General features: G+C 46.4%; 1 protein-coding gene across 1 annotated transcript; it reads left to right on the forward strand.

The window, feature by feature from the left end:
* The first annotated feature begins 482 nt into the window (after nt 1-482).
* Nucleotides 483-22,833, forward strand: LOC115582753 (vacuolar protein sorting-associated protein 54). Its single transcript, XM_030418935.1, has 23 exons — nt 483-618; nt 5,988-6,153; nt 6,495-6,730; nt 9,225-9,309; nt 9,678-9,712; nt 10,052-10,183; nt 10,313-10,698; nt 11,546-11,672; nt 13,280-13,387; nt 13,497-13,552; nt 14,906-15,002; nt 15,403-15,722; nt 15,881-16,010; nt 16,237-16,418; nt 17,608-17,720; nt 18,120-18,183; nt 18,275-18,380; nt 18,530-18,617; nt 18,869-18,990; nt 19,147-19,227; nt 19,461-19,568; nt 19,720-19,814; nt 19,919-22,833. Exons 2-23 carry the CDS (start codon nt 6,018-6,020, stop codon nt 20,022-20,024), a joined length of 2,913 nt encoding a protein of 970 aa, XP_030274795.1. The 5' UTR covers nt 483-618; nt 5,988-6,017; the 3' UTR covers nt 20,025-22,833.
* The last annotated feature ends 118 nt before the right edge of the window (nt 22,834-22,951 follow it).

Below are 22,951 nucleotides of genomic sequence, written 5' to 3' on the forward strand. Positions count from 1 at the left end.
TATTAAGAAGTTAAAAAAAGAAACTGTACAATAATTCAATTTTATACCAACTTCTTCCAGTGTTTTAGTCTAGAGGAGGATTGATCTGATCTTTCCCTGTAGCACCGCCACGAGGCCACAGCTGGTACTGCAGCAGAAGAAACATCAAAATTAATCCTGTGGTTTCCTTTAAATTTCACAGATTATTCCTTTAAACAGGTTGAATTTAAGATTTATAGATAAATAAAACAATAAGAACAGAACAGACAATTACACACAGATGGACATAAATATAAACATTAAACAGTAGCTGTTACTAAATTAAGTTTTGGATTATATATTATTTTATTATATAAATGTTTGTATTGATTGTTGCTGATCAGAGACACACAGTGTGTAAAGGTGACGTCACAGCCTCAGAGGGAGCAGGTACAGGTGACAGCTGGCCGGCAGGTGGCAGCAGCGCGCTTTGTGACCGGAGAAGAAGAACCCGCCGCTGGCCCCGCCTCCCGCAGTGCATGATGGTCGCTGTACCGCTGGTGCCTGCAGCTGTGTGTCCTGGTGTTTGGCTCCCGGTTGCTCCGGTGTTCCTGTGATGGTGAAGAGGACAAACGCCGGCTGCTGTGCTCCAAACGACAGGTACGACAGGTGCGACAGGTACGGGAGCCGCGGAGGCTCCGCCGCCTCTGAACGTCCCGGCGCGACTCCGCTTCATTCTGCCTGTCAGAGAAGTTAGCTTCAGTGTCCGGCTAGCCTGCTAGCATTAGCCGGTCTACGTGTAACCCCGGCTGGACTCGCTGTCAACATTAGCTTTAGCGTTAGCATTCGACACAGACCGCCGTCATTCAGAGTTTTATCACTCCTGTCATCGAAAGTGAACTTGTGTTTGTGTGTCCCGTGTTACCGTGTAGTGTTGACGTCACTGTCGGCTCAGTGGATGTTACGTTAACGGTTACTGCTCTGAATGCACCGGGGCTAAGCTAAAGCTAGCTGGCTAGCTCCTGTCACAGCTGCACAGTGCATTGATTTGTCATAAACAACACTAAACCTTGATGAAGTGCATCATTAAACCCTTAATGTTTCATTATTAGGATTAAAGTAACATGTAAGTTAGAGGTAATTTAACATTTTGTTGGTTATAACAGTTAAATCTGATGCTAAACAGACTTTCAGTCAGTTAAACTTTGCTTCTTTCAGTCATCCTTTGCATTGATTATTAATCAACTGTATTTGTTTTAAAGTTGAATGAGCTCTGTGTAGTTTTGTAGAAGAAATTCAAACTCAGAATTTTTTTATTCACAATAATAATTAGGTCATAATACTCATAAATTTGACGTTATGTTGGGTTGTTGACAAAACGAGACAAAACCCAGATCAACATGTTTCACAATTTTCTGACATTTTATTGTACAAATCAGCAGATCAGTCGACAACCACAGTGAAAGTTTGTGTCTTCAGGTTTGAGTTGCTGTCACATTAGTCTTGTGATGAGCACGTTGTCCTGTCGATCGCTCTGCTGTGGCTGAGCTGACCGATCACAGTTTGTTTCAGTTTCCTAAAGATGTTATAAAACTGGAGCCTGACAGATTTTTTTTAGGTTCATCCCAATACAGATATTAGAGTGTGAAAAAACACGATATATTGGCTGATTCACACATTTTACAATCACACTGACATAATCAAACACTGTGACAAAGACTTGTAGTGAATAAATGACCTCCAAGCTTTTTCTGTGTTACAATCTGTTAAAGTAAATTTCATATCTGCACATTTGGAACAACATATTGATATAAATATGAAATGACTGCAGCCAGACATCGTACTGAAACCAGGACGGCTCAACGTTACGTCACCTGGTCTTTCTTTGAGGCCAGACTGTGGTTATTGAGGTGAACCTTCTCTCAGGTGTGTTTTTTCATTTTCTGGAGGCGTTTCTTCATCAGAAGTCATCCTTCATAGATGTGTTGGGTTTCAGTGTTTCTCCATCATCTCCCACCACACTCTGTCCCAAAGACTCTTCCTTCTGTTTTAAGTCTCTTTGCGTTGAAACAGGAAACGCGTTCTTGTATCCGTCAGTCGTTTGAGCTTCAGTTGACGTGAATGTGAGCGGGAGGAAACATTCGTAGAGCTGAAGTGTGTTTTGATTTTCCATCCGGGCTGAACTGTTGACAGTGTCGTCCTGAGTGTTTGGATGAGAGCAGTTCAAGGTCTTTTTAACATAACAGCGTAACAGCAACACTGACAGTTTACTCTGCATCTGTGTTTGTGTTGGTATTTTCATTTCCTCCAGCTAAATCCTGAACATCACATTAGATCAGGATTATCTCTGTGCAGTCGTCTCTCTTGTGTTTTCTGTCGTCACTCTGTCGTTCGATGACTTATTGTTTTCCATCATGTTAAAATCTCTTCAGAGGTCTGAAATCCTGAATCCAGTCAGTGTGTAAAGAATCTCTTTCTCCCAACAATGCAGAAACAAACATTGATTGAAACAGTAAACACACAATAAAAACTGTTCCGTCTTGTTGTTTCAACACAGATCCAAACTGCATCTTAAGAGATTTTGACTTGATGTACCTGCAGGCGTTTAAAGAAGCACATCACCGTGACATGAATCTGTCCTAGTCTCAGTAAATCCTCAGAAGCAGCACATCTGTCCCAGAAAAACATACATCGGGCAGTTATTTCTATTTTTACCTGACAGAAGTGTTGTCAGGTGTTGGAAACGAGCTGCGCCGGCTGCTCTGAAGCTTCTGACATGTTTACTGTGTCGTTCAGCGCCAGACAAGGATGTTTGTAACGAGCAGACAGACAGACAGAAGCTAGAAGCAGCAGTGGTAGAAACAGTGAGGCTGCAGACGTTCACTCTCATCCTCTCACCAGTGTGATGGATTATCAGCAGAGGTTTCACACCTCCACAGTCTGAGCAGTCAGATTACAGCTGCTCACTCATACACAGAGTCACACAGTTCTGTGTAACTGAGTTTAAAGGAACAGTTCAACCAGAAATCAAAGTTCAGATAACTTCCACTCTAGAGCGCGACCGACACGTCTGTTAGTCTGTTAGTGGACGTAAGATGCTGAACTTGGTGCAACACAAGAATATCAGTATCTGTATTGACGGAAATAAAAACTCTTTTTTTAATAGAGACTATAATTCAGAACTCCCACAAACTTTCATTTTGAAACTGTCCACTTCAGCTGCAGTTATATTTAATGACAACAAGGTTTCGTCACTTGGACCTTCATCAGGTTCTCTTCTAGGTGTTCAGCAGAACGCTGCAACTCCGTTTCACTGTGAAGCTCCAGAACTGTTCTGTGGACGACGACACGTCACCTGACTTTATATCAGCATGCAGATGATTAGATGAGGACTGCTTGAACTGTTCCATTATGTCTGCACCCTAATGAATATAGTCTTGGTCAGATGTCCTTTCCTGCAGCTCAAAATGTGACTTTATTAATTACCAACAGTAAAAGAATAATAGAGTCACATAGAACGAAGAAAAGCAGCAAACTGAAACAATCAGAGGAGGTTGAACCAGAGATTGTTTCACATTCACTCATGAAACGATCTTATCAGAGTCGTTGCGGGAGGATTTCCTGTTTACTAATCAGTTAATCAACTTAAGATGTTCGGCTCACAACATACTGACAGCAAAATGCTGCTTTTTTAATCCGTCGCTGTTCGTAGAATAAACAGTTTAACAGAGTGGTTTATATTAAACTGACTCTGGTGGAATATGAGAGTTGTGGCTCGTAGCGATGAACCCACAGAGGATCATCAGCTGCCTCGTTTCCTCCGCAGGCTTTTCATGTCAGTTACAGTTTTGGTTTTCGTCACATATTCACGGTTTTGTTCTGAATCAGGATGGTTTTGTAAAGCAGCAGCTGTGTTCAGACAGAAACCGCTGACACAGTTAGAGACGAACTGCTGAACACGGCGCAGCTTTTAACAGATAAACAGAAACTTTCCTCAGGAGCTGCTGGAGAACAGAACCAGTACTGGACTCAATTCATCAGGCGAACACAAACACGACTCCAGCTGAGCTGTCGGTAATCTAATGTTATCTTAAGATCTTATGTTAGATGTCATTAGATGTCTGAAGTGGGAAATGTAATGTGGTAATATCTGTTAATATAAGTAACACGACCTTATTTCAGAAACTCTCGTCTGGTATTGAATGAAGAGACAAATAATTATGTATCCTGCTGAACTGGGTCAGAATCTCACACATGATGGTTGTCAGGTTGTTGTAGTTAAAGTCAAACCTCATGTAGTTTTGTGTTAAAGCTCAGTCAACAACAACATGGAGCCAGCTGGGTCAGAAAAGATGGTGAACAAGATTCTGTGAGAGCAGAGCTGGTTCTGGTTCAGTTCTGTGAGAGCGGAGCTGGTTCTGGTTCAGTTCTGTGAGAGCAGAGCTGGTTCTGGTTCAGTTCTGTGAGAGGAGAGCTGGTTCTGGTTCAGTTCTGTGAGAGCAGAGCTGGTTCTGGTTCAGTTCTGGTTCAGTTCTGTGAGAGGAGAGTGGTTCTGGTTCAGTTCTGTGAGAGGAGAGTGGTTCTGGTTCAGTTCTGTGTGAGGAGAGCTGGTTCTGGTTCAGTTCTGTGAGAAGGGAGCTGGTTCTGGTTCAGTTCTGTGAGAGGAGAGCTGGTTCTGGTTCAGTTCTGTGAGAGCAGAGCTGGTTCTGGTTCAGTTCTGTGAGAGCAGAGCTGGTTCTGGTTCAGTTCTGTGAGAGGAGAGTGGTTCTGGTTCAGTTCTGTGAGAGCAGAGCTGGTTCTGGTTCAGCTCTGTGAGAGCAGAGCTGGTTCTGGTTCAGCTCTGTGAGAGGAGAGTGGTTCTGGTTCAGTTCTGTGTGAGGAGAGCTGGTTCTGGTTCAGTTCTGTGAGAGGAGAGCTGGTTCTGGTCCGGTTCTGTGAGCTGCTGGTATACAGGAGCAGCTCTACAGTGTTCAGGTCGGGAGACGACGACACTAACGACTCTGTGTTGTCTTTATGATGACGTGTTTTCAGTCTGATGTTTCATTAGTTTGATGATACAAACGTTGTGTGTGATTGATGACACAGTTCAGACAGGATCAATACTTCATCTGTCTCTCTTCAGTCACTATCAGACGAAGGTTTGATTAAATAAGGTCGATGAGGTGAACAGGAAGGGGCGGGGCTTCAGCTCTCATGATAAATGTGGTAAACGAGGCCCAGCTGACGTCTTTAAACACTTCATGTTGTTGCTGATCAGTAGAAAGTGTAAGAACAGCAGTTTGCTCTCGATGGAGCGACGAGCTGAGCGTCGCCGGTGGTAACGATGATTCACGGCGGCCGGACGGTGGCTGAGCTGCGAGTCGTCACCAACCTGCTGCACCAAACAAAGAAACGAGCAAAACCAGTTCTCAGTTCTGCTGCAGCGACTCTGAGCAGGTTTCACTTCCTGTCCTTCACACATGAATCTGACTCGAGTCAAACACAATCAGTCAGTGGATGAAAGAATCAAACTACTGAACGAAGACGGACGAAAATCTCACGCTCGGACGCAAACCAGCAGTGAACACAAACACTGGAGTTTATGAGATTCATCCGCCGCTGTAAATAGTCCCTGACAGATGTTCTGTGTCCTCCTGTTTGTCTGGTTAAAGCTCCACCGAGCAGCTGTTGTGGGAAATAGTGACCAATAAGAGATTGTTTCCTTTGTTCAACCAACAGTCCAAAACTCAAAGACTCGTCACTTTCATTTACTGTCAGGAAGAAAAGCAGCAAATCCTGTTAACAACTTTTAAGAAGCTGGAACCAGACAGTGTTGATGAAACGATGAATCACATATGAATGCTTTATGTTTTGTGATTAATGTTCTTTCCGTCCTCTAATCTATTATTGTCGCAGCTCTAGGAGTCAGAAACAAAGAACATGAAGTCAGCGTTGTTCTGTAAAGCGGCTCTGCAGTGTTTTCAGTTTTTCCCTGAATCTGTATCCCAGGAAATGTTTGTAATCTCAGCTCTCCGTCTGTCCGTCTCCAGCTAGCCTCCTGGGAGGCGAGTCCCGATGCCATGGCCTCCAGCCACAGGTCGTCCCCGGCGCCTCGCGGAGGCCGAGATGGGATCTATCCAAAGGAGCGGGATCCCTCCCCCCATCGGTGCCGGCCCATCCGGTCCCTGCCTGACGTCTGTCCGAAGGAGCCGACGGGTGGGAACATCTGCCGTCGTTAATGTCTTTTATTTACCTGTGAGCCTGTTCAGACCTCGTGTCAACATCCACCATCACAAAGTCCTTTTTATTTGGGACGTCTTCACAGTTTATGTTTTGCTTTGTGTAGAAACGTTGTGTGTGTTTGTCTCAGTGAAGTTCAGGACAGGTGTTGACACCAGGTGTGAACAAACACTCGGAGCACATGTTGACTTTTTGCACTCTTTGCTTGTTAAATGACTTGCAGTGATTTAATTGATAATCACAGTTGTTGAGATGAGTTTCCTGTTAATGGATCATGGAGTTCAGGGATTGACTCTGTTGTTTACGTGCTCCCGCAGGTGAGGGGCGTGGCCTGTGCCCGTCCGTGGTGGCGGAGCACGACAGGTGGACGGTGTACAGCTCGAAGGTGAACCTCCCCGCCGCGCTGAACGACCCGCGGCTCGCCAAACGGGAGTCCGACTTTTTCACCAAAACATGGGGGCTGGACTTCGCAGAGACGGAGGTGATGCCGTCCTTCTACCTCCCCAACATCACGCGGGAACACTTCGGGCCCTACCTGCAGGAGATGGCTCAGGTAACTCCCACGCTGCATTATTCAGCTCCGAGCTCAGACGACTCGCTGCTGATGGTGCAGATTGAAGGAGGGCGTGGTCGACTTCTGTGGTATCTGTCGTGTTTACATTCAGATGTTCCAGAAGTTAATGTGGCGTGTCAAGATTCCTGTAGAAGAATTTTCAACTGCTGCAGATTCGTTTTGTTTTCCTCCACAGCACATTAAAATACATATAAAGAGATGTTAGTGGAACCATGAATACAATCGTCTGCTTTCTGATTTTATGGTCTATAGTTCCCACAATGCTTTGGGAATCAGTATGACGTAGTTTTGCAAGCTAACCCAGAAGTTTGCATCACTCTAATAATCTGTGACAAGGTTCTGACCCGTCCAGGTTCTGTTGATCCAGATAATCTCCACAGATGAACTCCACTCTGTGATGTTTGAAGCTAAAATAAATGTGTAGCAGTAAGAAGCTAATGCTAGGCTACAAACAGACGACATCACGGTCACGTGACTGAAACGTCACCACCACTAAGAGTCTTACTGCACAGTTACTATCCAGGTTTTCTATAAACTGATCAATGTACAAGTTGTAAAGTCAGAGTTAGAACAGTGTGTAACTAAAGTGGCTGTAAAGACGGACTAGTGAGTAGATGAGTCTCCGTGTTCGCTGTGAGGACGTTTAATGTCCCCGACAACCTCTGTAGTCTCATTCAGACACTCGTTAGCAACCGCTGACTGAGTGAGATATGTACTGACGTTTTTGTTGTCGTATGAATAATGTGAAAGTCTCTTAATCTTGTGAGAACCATAGAGCTTATTTCAGACATTTAACCAAAAACCCAGTCATAAAAGCTTCTTGATTTTCTGAACTGCTGGTATCAGGATCATTCCTGCAGCGCTCTGTGGAGCCATATTTAGACTTTCTTCTTCATGTTTTTCGGAGCCTTTATTTGTTTACATTTCGGCACATACAGTCCGCTGAGTCAGCTGTTAGAAGTTCCTGTTTGCAGTGAACTCTTGATGATAATGAAAACAAAAATCATGATGATTCTCAGGCAACTTCTGCATCCTGAGGTGGATTTACAGATAATATCCTCAGAACGTTCTTCTTTCTCAGCTTTTGACACAAATCATTTCACTCAGGCGCTGAACGACCGTCAGCGAGCTGCACTAACTTCCTGTTGCTGTTTGAACACGCTCATTGTTCTGCTGCGTCTCAGCAGGGAAACAGAACTATAGGATAGTCCAGATCACATCGCACTGCAGCTGCCCTGACAAGCACTCTGCTGTCTGCAGTGTGCACAGGATTGGGAAACACCACGTCATCATGACGCCCTGAACTTTGATTCTCTTGCACGTACATCTGTTGCGGCTTTAGCGCAAAATGTTGAAGTACAAAGAAGAACGTGACAGATCAGTTCTCTGAGGATTTCTTTCATCAGTAGTGAAATATAACAGAATGGATATAAACTCCACATTGAGTGGCTGTGTCCTCAGTGCTGCAGCTCAGCTGGAGGTGTGTTGTCTCTCCACGTGTGAACGACTTCGCTCAGTGATTTCTTCTCATGATTCCTGATTGTGTTGTGGGTGTTGTGAAACTGTGGCGGTGCACCACAGACAGATATATCGTAGAAAACACACTCCTGTGTTTACTGCTTCACTGAATGTGTCGGCTGGTTCCTGTTGTCACTTTATACGTTAGAGAAAAGGTCGAATTCTGGATGTGATGGAAGTTTTTGATTCCTAGACGAGTGAATGAAACGTGAAACGTGTTTGTTGCAGCAGTTTTAACCTTGAACGCTCGTCTCTTTCTCTTTATTTAAAAGAAGACTTGGATTGATTTCCTCTCTGCTGACATTCATGTTTTTCTAAATTTGAGACTCTAGAAAGTATTAAATATCTTGACGTGAGTTGTTCTGTCCTGCGTTTACATCCCTCATGTGCTCATACAGCAGCTTTTATTCCTCCTTTTGTTTTTTATAACCTAGTTTAATATTGACTTCCTTGTACAGTATTTGTAAAAGGACATAAAGTTTTAAAATTGGTGATAAAACCTCTCAGAGACGCAGAGTGTAGTTTCACTTTCAGGCTGAGTTTTTCTGATATTTGTATTTCTTTTCTTTCGTCTTTGATCCCTCGACAGACTTCTTTCTCTTTCTCTTAGAGCTCTCTAGTTTTTGGAACGTCCCATGAAGGAGGAAATGAACACAACAGATATCTGACACACAAACGTTTGTGTGTCAGATATCTGTTGTGTTCATTTCCTCCTTCCTGTTTGAGAACGACGCCGTACAGACGGGTGATAAAACAATAAGACGGGAGAAAAGCTGTGGGAGCTGCGTTATCGTTCTCAAGCAGCGGCAGGAACTGTGTCCTGTGTCTTCTGTCATGTTTTTGTCTTTTAGCGCCACCTTCAGGCCAAACTGTGCACTTCACCTCACAGGAGAGTCGGTGTGGCTGTAAGCCAAAACACTTAAATCTTTGTGTGTCTCTGTGTTTTTATTTTTAGAGGGAAAGAATCCACGAGCGCTGTAAGACGATCTGTCCCAACAAAGACGACGTGGACGCCGTCTCCAGTATCACCACCAACCACGGTATGAATTATTAACCAGCTGCTGCAGGAAGCTCCCCGACCTCTGCGGGCCATAAAATGATCAGTGAAAACACACTTCCTGTACACACACACGCACACACACACACACACACACACACACACACACACACACACACACACACACACACACACACACACACACCACTGACCCAGGAACAGGCCGGAAGTTTAAACATGAGGTCTGTGCAGCTCCTGATCGATCTGTTGCATTAAGTCGATCCTTCATCACGATTCTGATTCTAGATTTTCAGCTTGATTTTATTCCGAAATGTGAAACAAACAAATACAAATTCAGACTAATTGAACATCAACGAGTTCCTGATCTAAAGCTCCTCCTGTTTCCTGCAGATAAATCCAGAGCTGAGCTGGAACAAGTCCCCAAGGTAACCTCTTATTCTGTGTTTTTACTGTGCACAGCTGTAGGAAATAAAGATTCTGCTGTTCTTTCACTGCTCAAAATTAGTTTAGGACATCCAGAGTATATTCTTTTCTTTCAACCTTTATTTCCCCTCATCTCATCTTTGGCTGTTGTGTGGATTGACCTCTGCGTCGTTACATGGAGGCTCTCAGTGTCTCATTTTGTTTTATCACACAGTTTGTCTCTTTTTCTACCTTGTAAGATGAAAAGCATGTCACCTGTATTAGTATGAAGTGTGCATCGTTCCCGGAGTTACAGCACTTGTTCACACTCCGTCCTGTTCGTCTGCGTTTCGACTCTGCAGATCTTCATGAAGCCTGAGTTTGCTCTGGAGGACCCGGCGACCTTCAACAGCGTCCTGCCGTGGTCGCACTTCAACAGCGCCGGAGGGAAGAGCAGCAGAGACGTGGCGTCCTCCAAGCTGCTGCAGGAGAAGGTGAACACACTCATCCTCACAACGTGTGTGTGTGTGTGTGTGTGTGTGTGTGAGTGTGTGTGTGTGTTTGGTGTGTGTGTGTGTGTGAGTGTGTGTGCAGATGTTGATCAGCTGTTTGTCTCCGTCCAGCTGAGTCACTACCTGGACGTGGTGGAGGTGAGCATCGCCCGGCAGATCTCTCTTCGCTCCGAGGCGTTTTTCCACGCCATGTCCTCGCAGCACGAGCTGCAGGACCGGCTGCAGGAGACGCAGCGGGCCGTGGCCGTCCTGCGGGGCCGGACCGCCGCCATCGACCGGGTCATGTGCCAGGGGCCGCTGAGGGCCCTCCGTACCGCCCTCACCCGCAACAACTGCGTGAAGCTGCACAACAAGCTGAAGCTGATGGCGGCGGTGCATCAGACGCAGCCCACCGTGCAGCTGCTGCTCTCCACCTCCGAGTTCGTCGGAGCGCTGGAGCTCATCTCCACCACCAAGGAGGTGCTGCAGCAGGAGCTGCAGGGGATCCACAGCTTCAGGTGAGGGTGGAGCACGTCGTGTAGCTTCAAGTGTACAAGAGTTAAACAGTAGAACTCTGTACTGTAGATGAGCACATGCACACAGTCAGTAACCTTCACTTTATTATTATTTTATTTTACTCTACATTATGTTCCTCAGGCGTCTCTGACCTCACACTGTCACTGTTTGTTTAGTTTGCACTGTTTGTTTCCTTTTGCTGCTCGTCCAAACTGAATCTCTCGTATGGTGGATCAATGAAGACACATTTTATCTTATTAATATTAAAAAGTAAAACTTGAGGAAGATGAGAAACAGCTGAAGCTCCTGATCAGCTTGGAAACGTCACTTTTATCTGACAGAAGTTCATTTTAAGTCTATTTTTATTTCACATTTCAACACTTGAGAACAGAGACGGAGGATTAAAGAGGAGAACGATCACAAACATTAAACCACCGAGCAGCAAATCATCTGATGTGAAGCCTCAATACAGGAAGTCATGAGGACGATAAGTCAGACAGAAACCACACAAACTGCAGCTGCAGCACCACAGACTCTGACTGACTGACTGACTGTCTGTCTCTCTGTCTGTCTGTCTGTCTCACTGACTGACTGTCTGTCTGTCTCTCTGTCTGACTGACTGACTGACTGTCTGTCTCTCTGTCTGTCTGTCTCACTGACTGACTGTCTGTCTGTCTCTCTGTCTGACTGACTGACTGACTGTCTGTCTGTCTGTCTGTCTGCCTGACTGTCTGTCTGTCTGTCTGTCTGTCTGCCTGACTGTCTGTCTGTCTGTCTGTCTGTCTGTCTGTCTGACTGACTGACTGTCTGTCTGTCTGACTGTCTGTCTGTCTTCTGTCCCTCCCTCAGACATCTGGGCTCTCAGCTGTGTGAGCTGGAGAAGCTGATCGATAAGATGATGGTGGAGGATTTCAGCATGTACGCCCGCAGCGACCTGAACCGCAGCCTGAAGGAGGAGCCGCAGGTCCTGGAGAAGGTCTGAACAAACGCCACATCATTTCATCTTCATATGTATTCACCACCAGCTCCACACAGAGAGGATGTGATAACAGCTGTTTTTTACTTTCCTGCCGCGGATTCTGACACCTGAAGTCTATGTATCGACCTTTAAGTTGCACTCAGGTGTTCAGGACACCGCTGGGAAGTAACAGAGTCTCTTTTCTAATGAATAAATAATTTGATATTGGTTTGGTGCTCAAACTGTAACAACCCCGATCACACATCTGGATCTCGTCCTTAATTTAATGACACGATTAAGTGGAAACCTGTTTTCCAGTCAGAAAGTTGAGTTGTGGTTAAAAGCAGCTGCAGACGTCACGTCCTCATTAACTCTCCACAGCAGCGTTTAGTTAATTAACTGTATTAATCAGCCGTCGTGTACAAACGATGCTTCACACCAGAATATCTACCAGCTGACGTCACTGAGCAGGTGAGAGGAAACGTAACGTGAACTGTTGTGTTTTAACGGCTGCTGTGCCCGTCACAGGTCCACACACCGAATGCTGCCTCGCAGAAGGTGACACACACGCACACACACACACACACACACACACACACACACACACACACACACACACACACACACACACACACACGCACACACACACACACACACACACACACGCACGCACACACACACACACACACTCAAATCCATGACATCTCGCCTGCTGCTGAAATCGGGTGTCAGTGATCGATCATTCGACGGGAGAGCTTGTTTTAATGTGCTTGGAATGCCAGACGGGTGGAGTTTAGAGCTTCAGGATGATTCAGAGCTCGCAACTACGTTTGGAAAATGTTTAATTGTTATGTTTACATTTTTAGGAATATTCCTGCACTTGAGTATGAGCCTGAAAAACACAGTAACTGTTGTAAACAAAGAATCTTTTCAGTGTTAGAAATTAAACGCTCCTGTCGTCGTCGTTTGTGTTTGTCGTCTCCTGGCATCAAAATCAGACAGAATTAAATAATCATGACCAAAACAAACAGTTTAGAATTAATATGAACAGCTTGTAAAATAAACAAACTGATTATGTAGATTGATTTCTGTCGGTCTGAAAGAATTCTGTCAATTTTATTTTCATTTTGCATTTCTAATAATAACTAAGACGAGACGATGACTGAAGCTGTTGGATCCGTCTGGACTCTTCGCAGGTTAAAACACTGTCAATGTGTTCGCTTTGATTCTGCACCATAAACTGTGAATTTAATTTGTATGTTAATTAATATTTATCCTCAGATGAATCATGTGGAGATGAGTCCTGTGATTAATGAATAAAGAAAATAAAAACAAATGTATCTAATAGTAACAATAACAATAATGATTATGAAGACTGGGCCTCGTCGGATGAATTACATGTGATCATCGCTGTGATTCAAGTAATTTCGTCTCAAAATAATTTTAAAATTGTGGTTTCAAGATTCAGAAAATACTTTTATTGTCTAAATGTGAGTTTGTTGTTGAAATAATTGCAGATCTTTTTAATGTTTGTGTTGCTGCTTGTGATAATTTGCTTGTCTTGTGGGAGTAAATCCTGATTTCTGTCAAACTGGGTCGCTGTGTCGTCATCTGTGTTTTGTCAGGAGCGTCTGGAGTGTTTGGTGTTCGGCCTGCTGCGTCAGAGGAAACTGGACTTCCTGGATATTTACAGCGATGAGATGATTTTGGCTGCCAAGGCCATCGTCACTCAGGTACGACCCTTCAGATGATAATGATTGATATCGGTGTAACAACACATTTTAAAGTTGAGTTATTGTGTGAAGAAACAACCGAGTGAGTGTGTGTTGTTTGTGTCCGCAGTGTGTAGCAGAAAGTGTTTTGCACATAGAAGAAATTGACACTGAAGTCGTCACTAAGTGAGTAGAAATGTGAATGTGGCTCAGGTGCTTTGTGCTGTGACATCATACTGTGATTCTACTGGTTCTACTGGTTCTACTGGATCACTGTGAGACCCAAATGTGTCTGACATTAAAGGAGCAATCTGTAAGAGGTGGCCAGAATTTTATAATTAAAAAAACTGTGAGGAAACATCAGTGTTGATGTTCTGGAGTTAGCATGCTAACAGCTAGCCTCCTCACAGCCCTGTGTATCTCAGAGGTGACAGTCTGACGCCTGCAGCTTCAGCTGGAGATGTAAAAGCAGCCAGATCACTACTGAGTCCAATAAGTCGACAACATAAACTCAGAAATGTCAAGAAAGGAAATATTATGACAGAGAAATCCAACCGTTCACCGTCTGAACTCAAGTTTCTGTCTCTGACTGAACTCAGACCAGTTTAATCTGCTCGTTAACTCATCGTCAGACTCACTTCATTCAGACTGGACACAAACTGAGTCAGAGTCACCAGAACAGTTCTGGTTTGTCTCCACAGTCTCCTCTGGTTCGGTCCAAATTAATCCTCAGTTCACAGTAACATGTGAAGATGTTCTGTCTCTACACGCTGATGATGTCCGACTCTCTCTGTATTCTCGTCCTCTGAGTCAAAGTCCTGGTCAGAGCCGCTGTAAATCACCTCTGTAGTGTAAATCACCTCTGTAGTGTAAATCACCTCTGTACTGTAAATCACCTCTGTACTGTAAATCGCCTCTGTAGTGTAAATCACCTCTGTACTGTAAATCACCTCTGTACTGTAAATCGCCTCTGTAGTGTAAATCGCCTCCGTACTGTAAATCGCCTCTGTAGTGTAAATCGCCTCCGTACTGTAAATCGCCTCTGTAGTGTAAATCACCTCTGTAGTGTAAATCACCTCTGTAGTGTAAATCACCTCTGTACTGTAAATCACCTCTGTAGTGTAAATCACCTCTGTACTGTAAATCACCTCTGTACTGTAAATCGCCTCTGTAGTGTAAATCACCTCTGTACTGTAAATCACCTCTGTACTGTAAATCGCCTCCGTACTGTAAATCGCCTCTGTAGTGTAAATCACCTCTGTACTGTGTCCTCTGTCTTCACACTGACCAGAGTTCAGTCTGCGGTCCAGAAGTCTTTACCTTGTTCGCTTCATGGCTAATTGAGCTACGTACTAAAGAAAGCTAGTTAGCAGTTAGCTGTTTGCTGCCTCCTGTAGTTTTGGAGCTACCTTTTTAAATTCTGGCCTTTTCTTACAGATGTCACCTTTTAAAACAAAGTGATCCACCTCACAGCACGTTTTAAGTTAACATGCATACAGTTTAATGTTTTTTAACGGTGTGTGAACTGTGCGTCTGCAGGCTAGCTGACCAGATGCGCGTGATGACGTTTCCTCAGTGGTTTGAGCTGCTGAAGAACGTCTTCGAGAGTTTCCTTCTCTACCTGCAGAAGATCAAGGTGGGTCCAAACTCGGACACAGTTCCAGAAGATAATCAGACCTGATGGACTCGTCTCATTCAGTTATCACAGATTATAGACTGACTGATAGCATCTTTTTATGGGTTTTGTACAAACTATTCTTTAAAGTTTGGAAAATGTTTAGTTTTCATCAAAAGAATGAACATTAACTAATCATGATAAAAAGTTAGAATCAGAGTTGATATGAACATCTGGTAAAATAAACACAGTGACAGTAAACATCGGCTGCTGTGGATGTAAAGGAATATGACGTTCTTTATTTTTCGCTGCGTTTCTAACCTTTAAGGTAATAAAGTCTGCAGGAGTGTAAATTCTTGAAAGTGTTTGAATCTTGCTCTGCAGCAGCCCTGTCGTTGATTTCTCTGTGTCCGTCTGTCAGGCCACTCTGTGCGTGATCAGAAACGTGGTCCTGGAGGTTCTGGCCTCCAACCAGAAGATCCGGCTCCTGGAGGAGGCGGGTTCAGGCGCTGCGGGTCAGGAGGACTCCCCCGGCCCGTCTGCCTCGCAGGGGGAGGCCGAGCTGGCCTACCTCACCCACGAGGGTCTGTTCATCAGCGACGCTCTGAACGAGGCCCAGCAGAACCAGCAGGCGGGGGTCCAGGATCAGAGCTCTGTGACGGGCTCCAGGATCCAGGCTGCCGGCAGCGACTCGGCGTCTGGGCCCACAGAGACGTCGGTCAGCAGAGAGCAGAGCTTCATGTGCGTCACTCAACATGTTTCTGATTTGAGCCTCAGTTTAGTTTGTAGGTCACAGAAAACCTGTTCACACAGATTCTGCAGAGGGTGGCGCTGTTCTGATGGACTGTATGTGCTGACCAGTAACCCGGGACTCAGTAGAAAGTGTGTTCTGTCCACAGGTCCGGTGAGAACATGATGCCCACTGATCTCGAGCTGAACCGCGTCATCAACAACATCCAGGAGCTGCTGTACTCGGCCTCCGACGTCAGCCACGACCGCTGCGTCAAAGTCCTCACAGCCAGAGCCAAGGTACGGGACCGGCGCCGGCCATTAATGATGACATCATCAAAGGGTCCAGGCTTTAATCTCGGTTCAGAGAAACGGTTCCCTCCAGTTGTGTCTTTTTAATGTAACATGTTTTGTTCGAGAGCAGGCTGTCGAATCTCTGAATTAACTTAATTAATTGAAACCGTTCATTAACGAGTGTGAAGTGAAGGTGTGATGTGACGTCTCGGGTCGTCTCCGTCTCCAACAGGACGGCTCTCTGGAGCGTCTGAGCTCGGCCGAGTTCGTGTGTCTCTCTCAGGCGGTGGAGACGTTCGTCAGGGACACGGAGGAGCTGTGCGGCCGGCGCAGCGTCTCCCTGCGGGGGGCGCTGCAGAGCCAGGCCAACCGCTTCGTCCACCGCTTCCACGAGGAGCGCAAGACCAAACTCAGGTGAGCAGCAGCTCAGATACACGTCGTTTAATCTACTCCAGCTCATGTCCTGGTTTTCTCTGCAGCTGTCGGAGCTACATTTCTGTAGAGACCCTGATGTCTCCTGTTGTGTCCCGTTGTGTCCCGATGTGTCCCGATGTGTCCCGATGTGTCCTGTTGTGTCCCGTTGTGTCCCGATGTGTCCCGATGTGTCCCGATGTGTCCTGTTGTGTCCCGATGTGTCCCGTTGTGTCCCGATGTGTCCCGATGTGTCCCGTTGTGTCCCGATGTGTCCCGATGTGTCCCGTTGTGTCCCGTTGTGTCCCGTTGTGTCCCGATGTGTCCCGATGTGTCCCGATGTGTCCCGTTGTGTCCCGATGTGTCCCGATGTGTCCTGATGTGTCCCGATGTGTCCTGATGTGTGTTGTTTGGTGTCCCGATGTGTCCTGGTGTGTCCTGATGTGTGTTGTTGGGAGTCCCGATGTGTCCCGATGTGTCCCGTTGTGTCCCGATGTGTCCCGATGTGTCCCGTTGTGTCCCGATGTGTCCCGATGTGTCCCGTTGTGTCCCGTTGTGTCCCGATGTGTCCCGATGTGTCCCGTTGTGTCCCGATGTGTCCCGATGTGTCCGTTGTGTCCCGATGTGTCCCGTTGTGTCCCGATGTGTCCCGTTGTGTCCCGATGTGTCCCGTTGTGTCCCGTTGTGTCCCGATGTGTCCCGTTGTGTCCCGTTGTGTCCCGTTGTGTCCCGATGTGTCCCGTTGTGTCCCGATGTGTCCCGATGTGTCCCGTTGTGTCCCGATGTGTCCCGATGTGCCCCGTTGTGTCCCGTTGTGTCCCGATGTGTCCCGATGTGTCCCGTTGTGTCCCGATGTGTCCCGATGTGTCCCGATGTGTCCCGTTGTGTCCCGATGTGTCCCGATGTGTCCCGTTGTGTCCCGATGTGTCCCGATGTGTCCCGATGTGTCCCGATGTGTCCCGTTGTGTCCCGATGTGTCCCGATGTGTCCTGATGTGTGTTGTTTGGTGTCCCGATGTGTCCTGGTGTGTCCCGATGTGTCCTGTTGTGTCCCGATGTGTCCCGATGTGTCCTGATGTGTGTTGTTTGGTGTCCCGATGTGTCCTGATGTGTCCCGATGTGTCCTGTTGTGTCCCGATGTGTCCCGATGTGTCCTGATGTGTCCTGATGTGTGTTGTTTGGTGTCCCTGCAGCCTCCTCCTGGATAACGAGCGCTGGAAGCAGGCCGAGGTTCCTGCTGAGTTTCAGGATCTGGTGAACTCCATCGCTGACGGCAGAATAACGCTACCAGAGCGCAAAATCCCAGGTACCAAAAACACGACGCCTCCTACAGATCTCACCAGAAACATCACCACAATATGTTCAGTGGTCAGAAAGAGAGAGCAGCTACACGTCATGATTGTCTTCAATTGATGTCTCACGGCTGTAATAAGACGTTTTTCAACTGCTGCAGTTACAGTGGAGTAAAAAAACCAAATCATTAGACAACTTTTCCGGGGAAACCCTGGATTTCTTTGATTTGATTGGCTGCTTGTTTAGTTTACATGAAGAGACGTCTCTTCTCGTCTCACGCGGTCGCTTTGGACTGACGTGTTTGTAGACCTGAACAGAATCAGCGTGTCTGCTCAGATGTTCGGGTCCAGTAACCTTCATACTCATTGATAATGTAGTTCTGAAGTCGTCTGACGCTGAGCTCTCCCTGCAGGTCCAGAGGACAGGAAGCCCACAGAGTTTCTGCTCGTCAACGGGCAGAAATACGCCGTCGTTGGGTGCGTGTCCACTTCAGCTCACCGCACACTCTCACTGTCGTCATGTCAGAGTCAGAAGTTCACTGTGAAGGTGTGTGTGTTTCTTTCCCAGGACGGTTCTGCTGCTGATCCGGATCTTTCTGGAGTACTGTCAGTGCGTCAACGACATCCCGTCCATCGCCACTGACATGCTGACGCGTCTGTCGGACCTCCTCAAGGTCAGAACCACCACCAGTACTACAGATACAAACACATATTGTCCGCTCCGATAACAGAGAGCAACAGTAGCTAACATGATTACATTTTCAGGCGGACTGTCCCTTTAAGTTGACAGTTTGAGTGTAACACGACTTCTTTGTGTCTGCAGCACTTCAACTCTCGGAGCTGCCAGCTGGTTCTGGGCGCCGGAGCTCTGCAGGTTGTCGGCCTCAAGACCATCACTACCAAAAACCTCGGTAACACACACACACACACAGACACACACACACACACACACACACACACACACGTAGATCTGTCAGGTTCAGAATCGAGAGTTTTCTGTAGCCTGTAGACGATTTTAGTCCTTTAGTCGACCTCAAAATGAAGATGCTAATTTTGTCATCAGCCGTGAACACGACACTTTGGATATTCTGACTCTGTGTGTGTGTGTGTGTGTGTGTGTGTGTGTGTGTGTGTGTGCGTGTGTGTGTGTGTGTGTGTGTAGCATTAGCCTCCCGCTGCCTGCAGCTGGTTGTTCACTACATTCCCGTCATCAGAGCTCATTTTGAGACCAAACTGCAGCCCAAACAGTTCAGCGTCCTCCGACACTTCGACCACATCACCAAGGTAACACACACACACACACACACACACACACACACACACACACACACACACACACACACACACACACTCTTTAATCATCACCTTTAAGACATTTGAGAGTTTCCAGTTTGCAGTCGTTGTTGTTGAATGTTGATCTGAGCCGTCGTCGCTCTGCAGGACTACAACGATCACATCGCAGAGATCTCTGCTAAGCTGGTGGCCATCATGGACAGTCTGTTCGAGAAGGTTTTATCAAAGGTGAGTTCACACTCTAAGTTTTAATGCATCAGCTGTTTATGTGTCATAGAGCTGATCCTACACACCGTCACTGCTCCTGAACGTCAGCCGACCGGAAAACTAAAATCAGATTCAGTTCAGCCTGACTGGTTGTTTGTGACGACAGATGTCCATTGTTGTGTGACGGTGTGTTCACTGTGGTGCAGTTGTGTTTGTAACGTGACCCTGAGTGTTGTTGTTGTTCTCCTCCTCAGTATGAGGTGAAGGCTCCGATGCCGTCGGCCTGCTTCAGGAACGTCTGTAAGCAGATGGCGAAGATGCACGAAGCCATTTCTGATCTTCTACCTGAAGAGCAGACGCAGGTGAGACTCCACACGCCCACCTTCTGTTAGACTCTCTCACTCAGAAACATCTTGGAGCTGTGTGTGTGAGTGTGTGTGTGTGTGTGTGTGTGTGTGTGTGTGTGTGTGTGTGTGAAGGGTTCAGCTCTCAGACAGATGTGTTTCTCTACAGATGTTGTTCCTGAGGATTAATGCCAGTTTTAAGCTGCACCTGAAGAGACAGCTGGCTCGACTCGGGGTCGTTAATGACGGAGGACCTCAGCAGGGGTACGACACACACACACACACACACACACACACACACACACACACACTTATGATAATATAATATTATAAGCTCTAATGTCCGTTGGCTGGCTGGCTGTCTGCAGGCTGGTGGTGGTCGACGTCGCCTTCTACACTGAGAACATGGCGGCGCTGAAGAGCCTGGAGCGGCTCGACCTGAACATGGTGGAGATCTGGGAGCAGAAGAGGTGATGGAGGACGACGGGACGTCCTGGACCGACCGACCGACCCGGTGACGGGGGGCCGACCTCGGGGGCCGAACACGACGGCCGGCTGAGGCTGGCGGAGGCCCGGAGGGACCAAATATAACCAAACTGGGAGGAGAAGAGCAGCAGCGGCGCCGGGGCTTCCTGAGCAGCTCCACCTTAAAACACTTGATCCAGTAACACGCAGAGCCTCCTTAAAAACTGCTGCCACCTCATCTCACTGTGTGCAATTCAACAGGAATACTAGTAAATTATTAGAGACAGTTTTAGTGGGAGCGGAGAGTGTAGATAATGTTGAAGAAATGGTGGGTAATTTATTTTTCTGCCGTCTTGGAATCTGAAACTCCGACAGCGAGGCGGAGCTTTTCTCCAGCGGGCCCAAGGGACTTTTTTTATCATCGCACACTGAAGTCGAACTTTTCTGTCGCCGGTTTCAGACTTTTGCTAAAACTTTGCAGCCGAGGATTCAGGGTTCAGGTGGAAATCAGACGTTTCTCCCTCCTGCTCAGACAGAATCAACAGGTTCCTTCACGGTGTTTCCAAACCTCATCCTGCAGCTGGTTTCCTCTCTGTGCTGAAACATGCAGACGTAGAGTGGATTCTTTTATACGCAATACAAGCTTACTAAGACCGGAGCGTGTGCGACCAACGATGATTAAAACGTGTCGCTGAAGAGTCGATTTCCTGAAACTTTCACATAAAGCAAATCCAGACTGTGAACGCCTCCTCAGATACATCCTGTCGTTACCAAAGTAAAACCGTTTCTGATTCAGGAGATCAGCTCTTCAGTCACGCTTTTTTTCTTCCCTTTAAACAATCAAACTGTGCAGTACGTCTTGACGTTCAGGCTCGTTGTGATGATCCACAGTCGAGACGTTTGACTGCATGAAAATCAGCTGTTAACTCAAACTACTGTCCTTCTCCTTCCTGCTGTAGTTTCATTTAATCTGCATGAGCGTTTAGTTTCCTGCGAGGCTGAAACGACACGACACGGAACAGAAAATCTGATTCATGTTCTGAGGAGATCTTCCATGAACAAAGCAGAGTTATAAATTCAGACGGAAAACTTCTTCTCTCCTGAATAGAAAGTTAACGTGAGTTAAGAGGTCACACAGAAATGTAAAATCCAGACATCATCTTCTCCCCTGAGCTGACGGAAAGTCAGGTGAAGTTTCGTATCCGACAAAACAAAGAACGTAGACGAGCTCCAGATATTCACAACAATTGGACAACTGGAACCGTAGAAGCAAAGTCGTGTTTCTTGTTCAGTCATTGGTCACAAGATGTCACGTTCTTGTGGTGCTAATTAAAAAACTCTCAAAACGTTTACAACATAAAACTGTGTCACAAAATACACGAGCGAGAAATTAATATACAAAAAATGTTTTTAATCACCAACTAAATGTTTTCCCTCTTCTGTTGAGTTGCTGCGACCTCAAAGTCATTTTCCTGAGTTTTACCAGTCCAGAAATCATTTTTCCAATTATGCCAGCACCACTTGAACGCACCCTAAATGTTGAGGACAGTACGCTGGGCCGTCCTTTATGGAAGGAGACAGTGATGTCCCACAATGCCTTGCAGCCTGAGAGTAAGTCGTGGGATTCTTTCCTCCGTCACTCAGGATTCAGTCGTTTGTCTTAAATTCCAGATAAAATAAATAACTTTAAAAATGAACTCCTCTGGTTCTGATGCAGCGTCCTGTAGTCGCTCTTCATGCCCCGCCCACAACGCTACCTGATTGGTTACATGTCAGGAGTGATGACCTATAAACGCTGGATAATCTGAACCTGCAGCGTTCATAGTGACTAAAGTTAAGACATAATTAATAAGAAGTGAAGAAGAAGTGTAAAGAACTGCTTAACTTTCCATCCCTGGGTCTATTTCAAATCTTGACATTCAGGTTTTTCTATTTCAGCTGTATGTTAATCGTTTCCAAACATCGATTATTGATTATTGATCTCCTTCATTACTAATAAGCCCTGATAACAACAGTGAACACCTGCTCACACCTGGTTCGACCCACACATCAGATTTTCTGTTCTGCAGTGACGTTCAGCCTCTCTGAGCTCCGACCAAACCAAACACACACCTGTGTGTCCACCTTCAGTGAAGCCTCCATCAACACTACAGGCAACATGTGACTTCCACGAACAACCAGAGGAACACAGAACTGTTCTGTTGTGCTGCAGACGAGCTGCAGACGAGCTGCAGACGAGCTGCAGACGAGCTGCAGGACGAGCTGCAGCAGCTGTCACAGAGAACGTGTTTGTCGTCCAGGTGATCTGTCATCACAGCACTCCACTTCACCTGGAGGAACTGAAGTGAGGGACGACTGATTGACTCTAATCACAGGTGTTGTTGAGATCAGCTGTGTGTGTGTGTGTGTGTGAGACTGTGTGTGTGTGTGTGTGTGTGTGTGTGAGGCGGGAGACAGACAGAAACTCTGAGGTGTGATGTGTTGCCGCGGCGACGCCTCAGTTTCAAACTGAGCACAGAAAGCATCGACTCTCATCGCTGTCTGCTTCAGAAGTGCCTACTGATGACCGACTGTCAGAGACGCACCTGAGCTCTGCACTGCAGTGTGCCTACCATACCACTGTGTGTGTGTGTGTGTGTGTGTGTGTGTGTGAGAGTGTGTGTGTGTGTGAGAGAGAGAGTGTGTGTGTGAGAGAGAGAGTGTGTGTGTGTGTGTGGACCCTCTGTTGGGTTCAGGTGAGTCGGCTGCATGTGTTGAGAATCCAACATGTCTTGAATCCTTCAGGCCTGATGTGAATAAAACAGGATGATGGAGCGACTTCAGTTCTCCTGTCGTCTCTTTCTGCTCAGTGTGACTTCTTACTGATCCGGGACAGAACTGTTCTGATGACTCGGTCCGTCAGATCAGGGAGGGTTCGGTGGCGCCATCACCAGCTG

This window comes from Sparus aurata, chromosome 1 (assembly GCF_900880675.1).
Source record: "Sparus aurata chromosome 1, fSpaAur1.1, whole genome shotgun sequence".
Classification (NCBI taxonomy): Eukaryota; Metazoa; Chordata; class Actinopteri; order Spariformes; family Sparidae; genus Sparus; species Sparus aurata.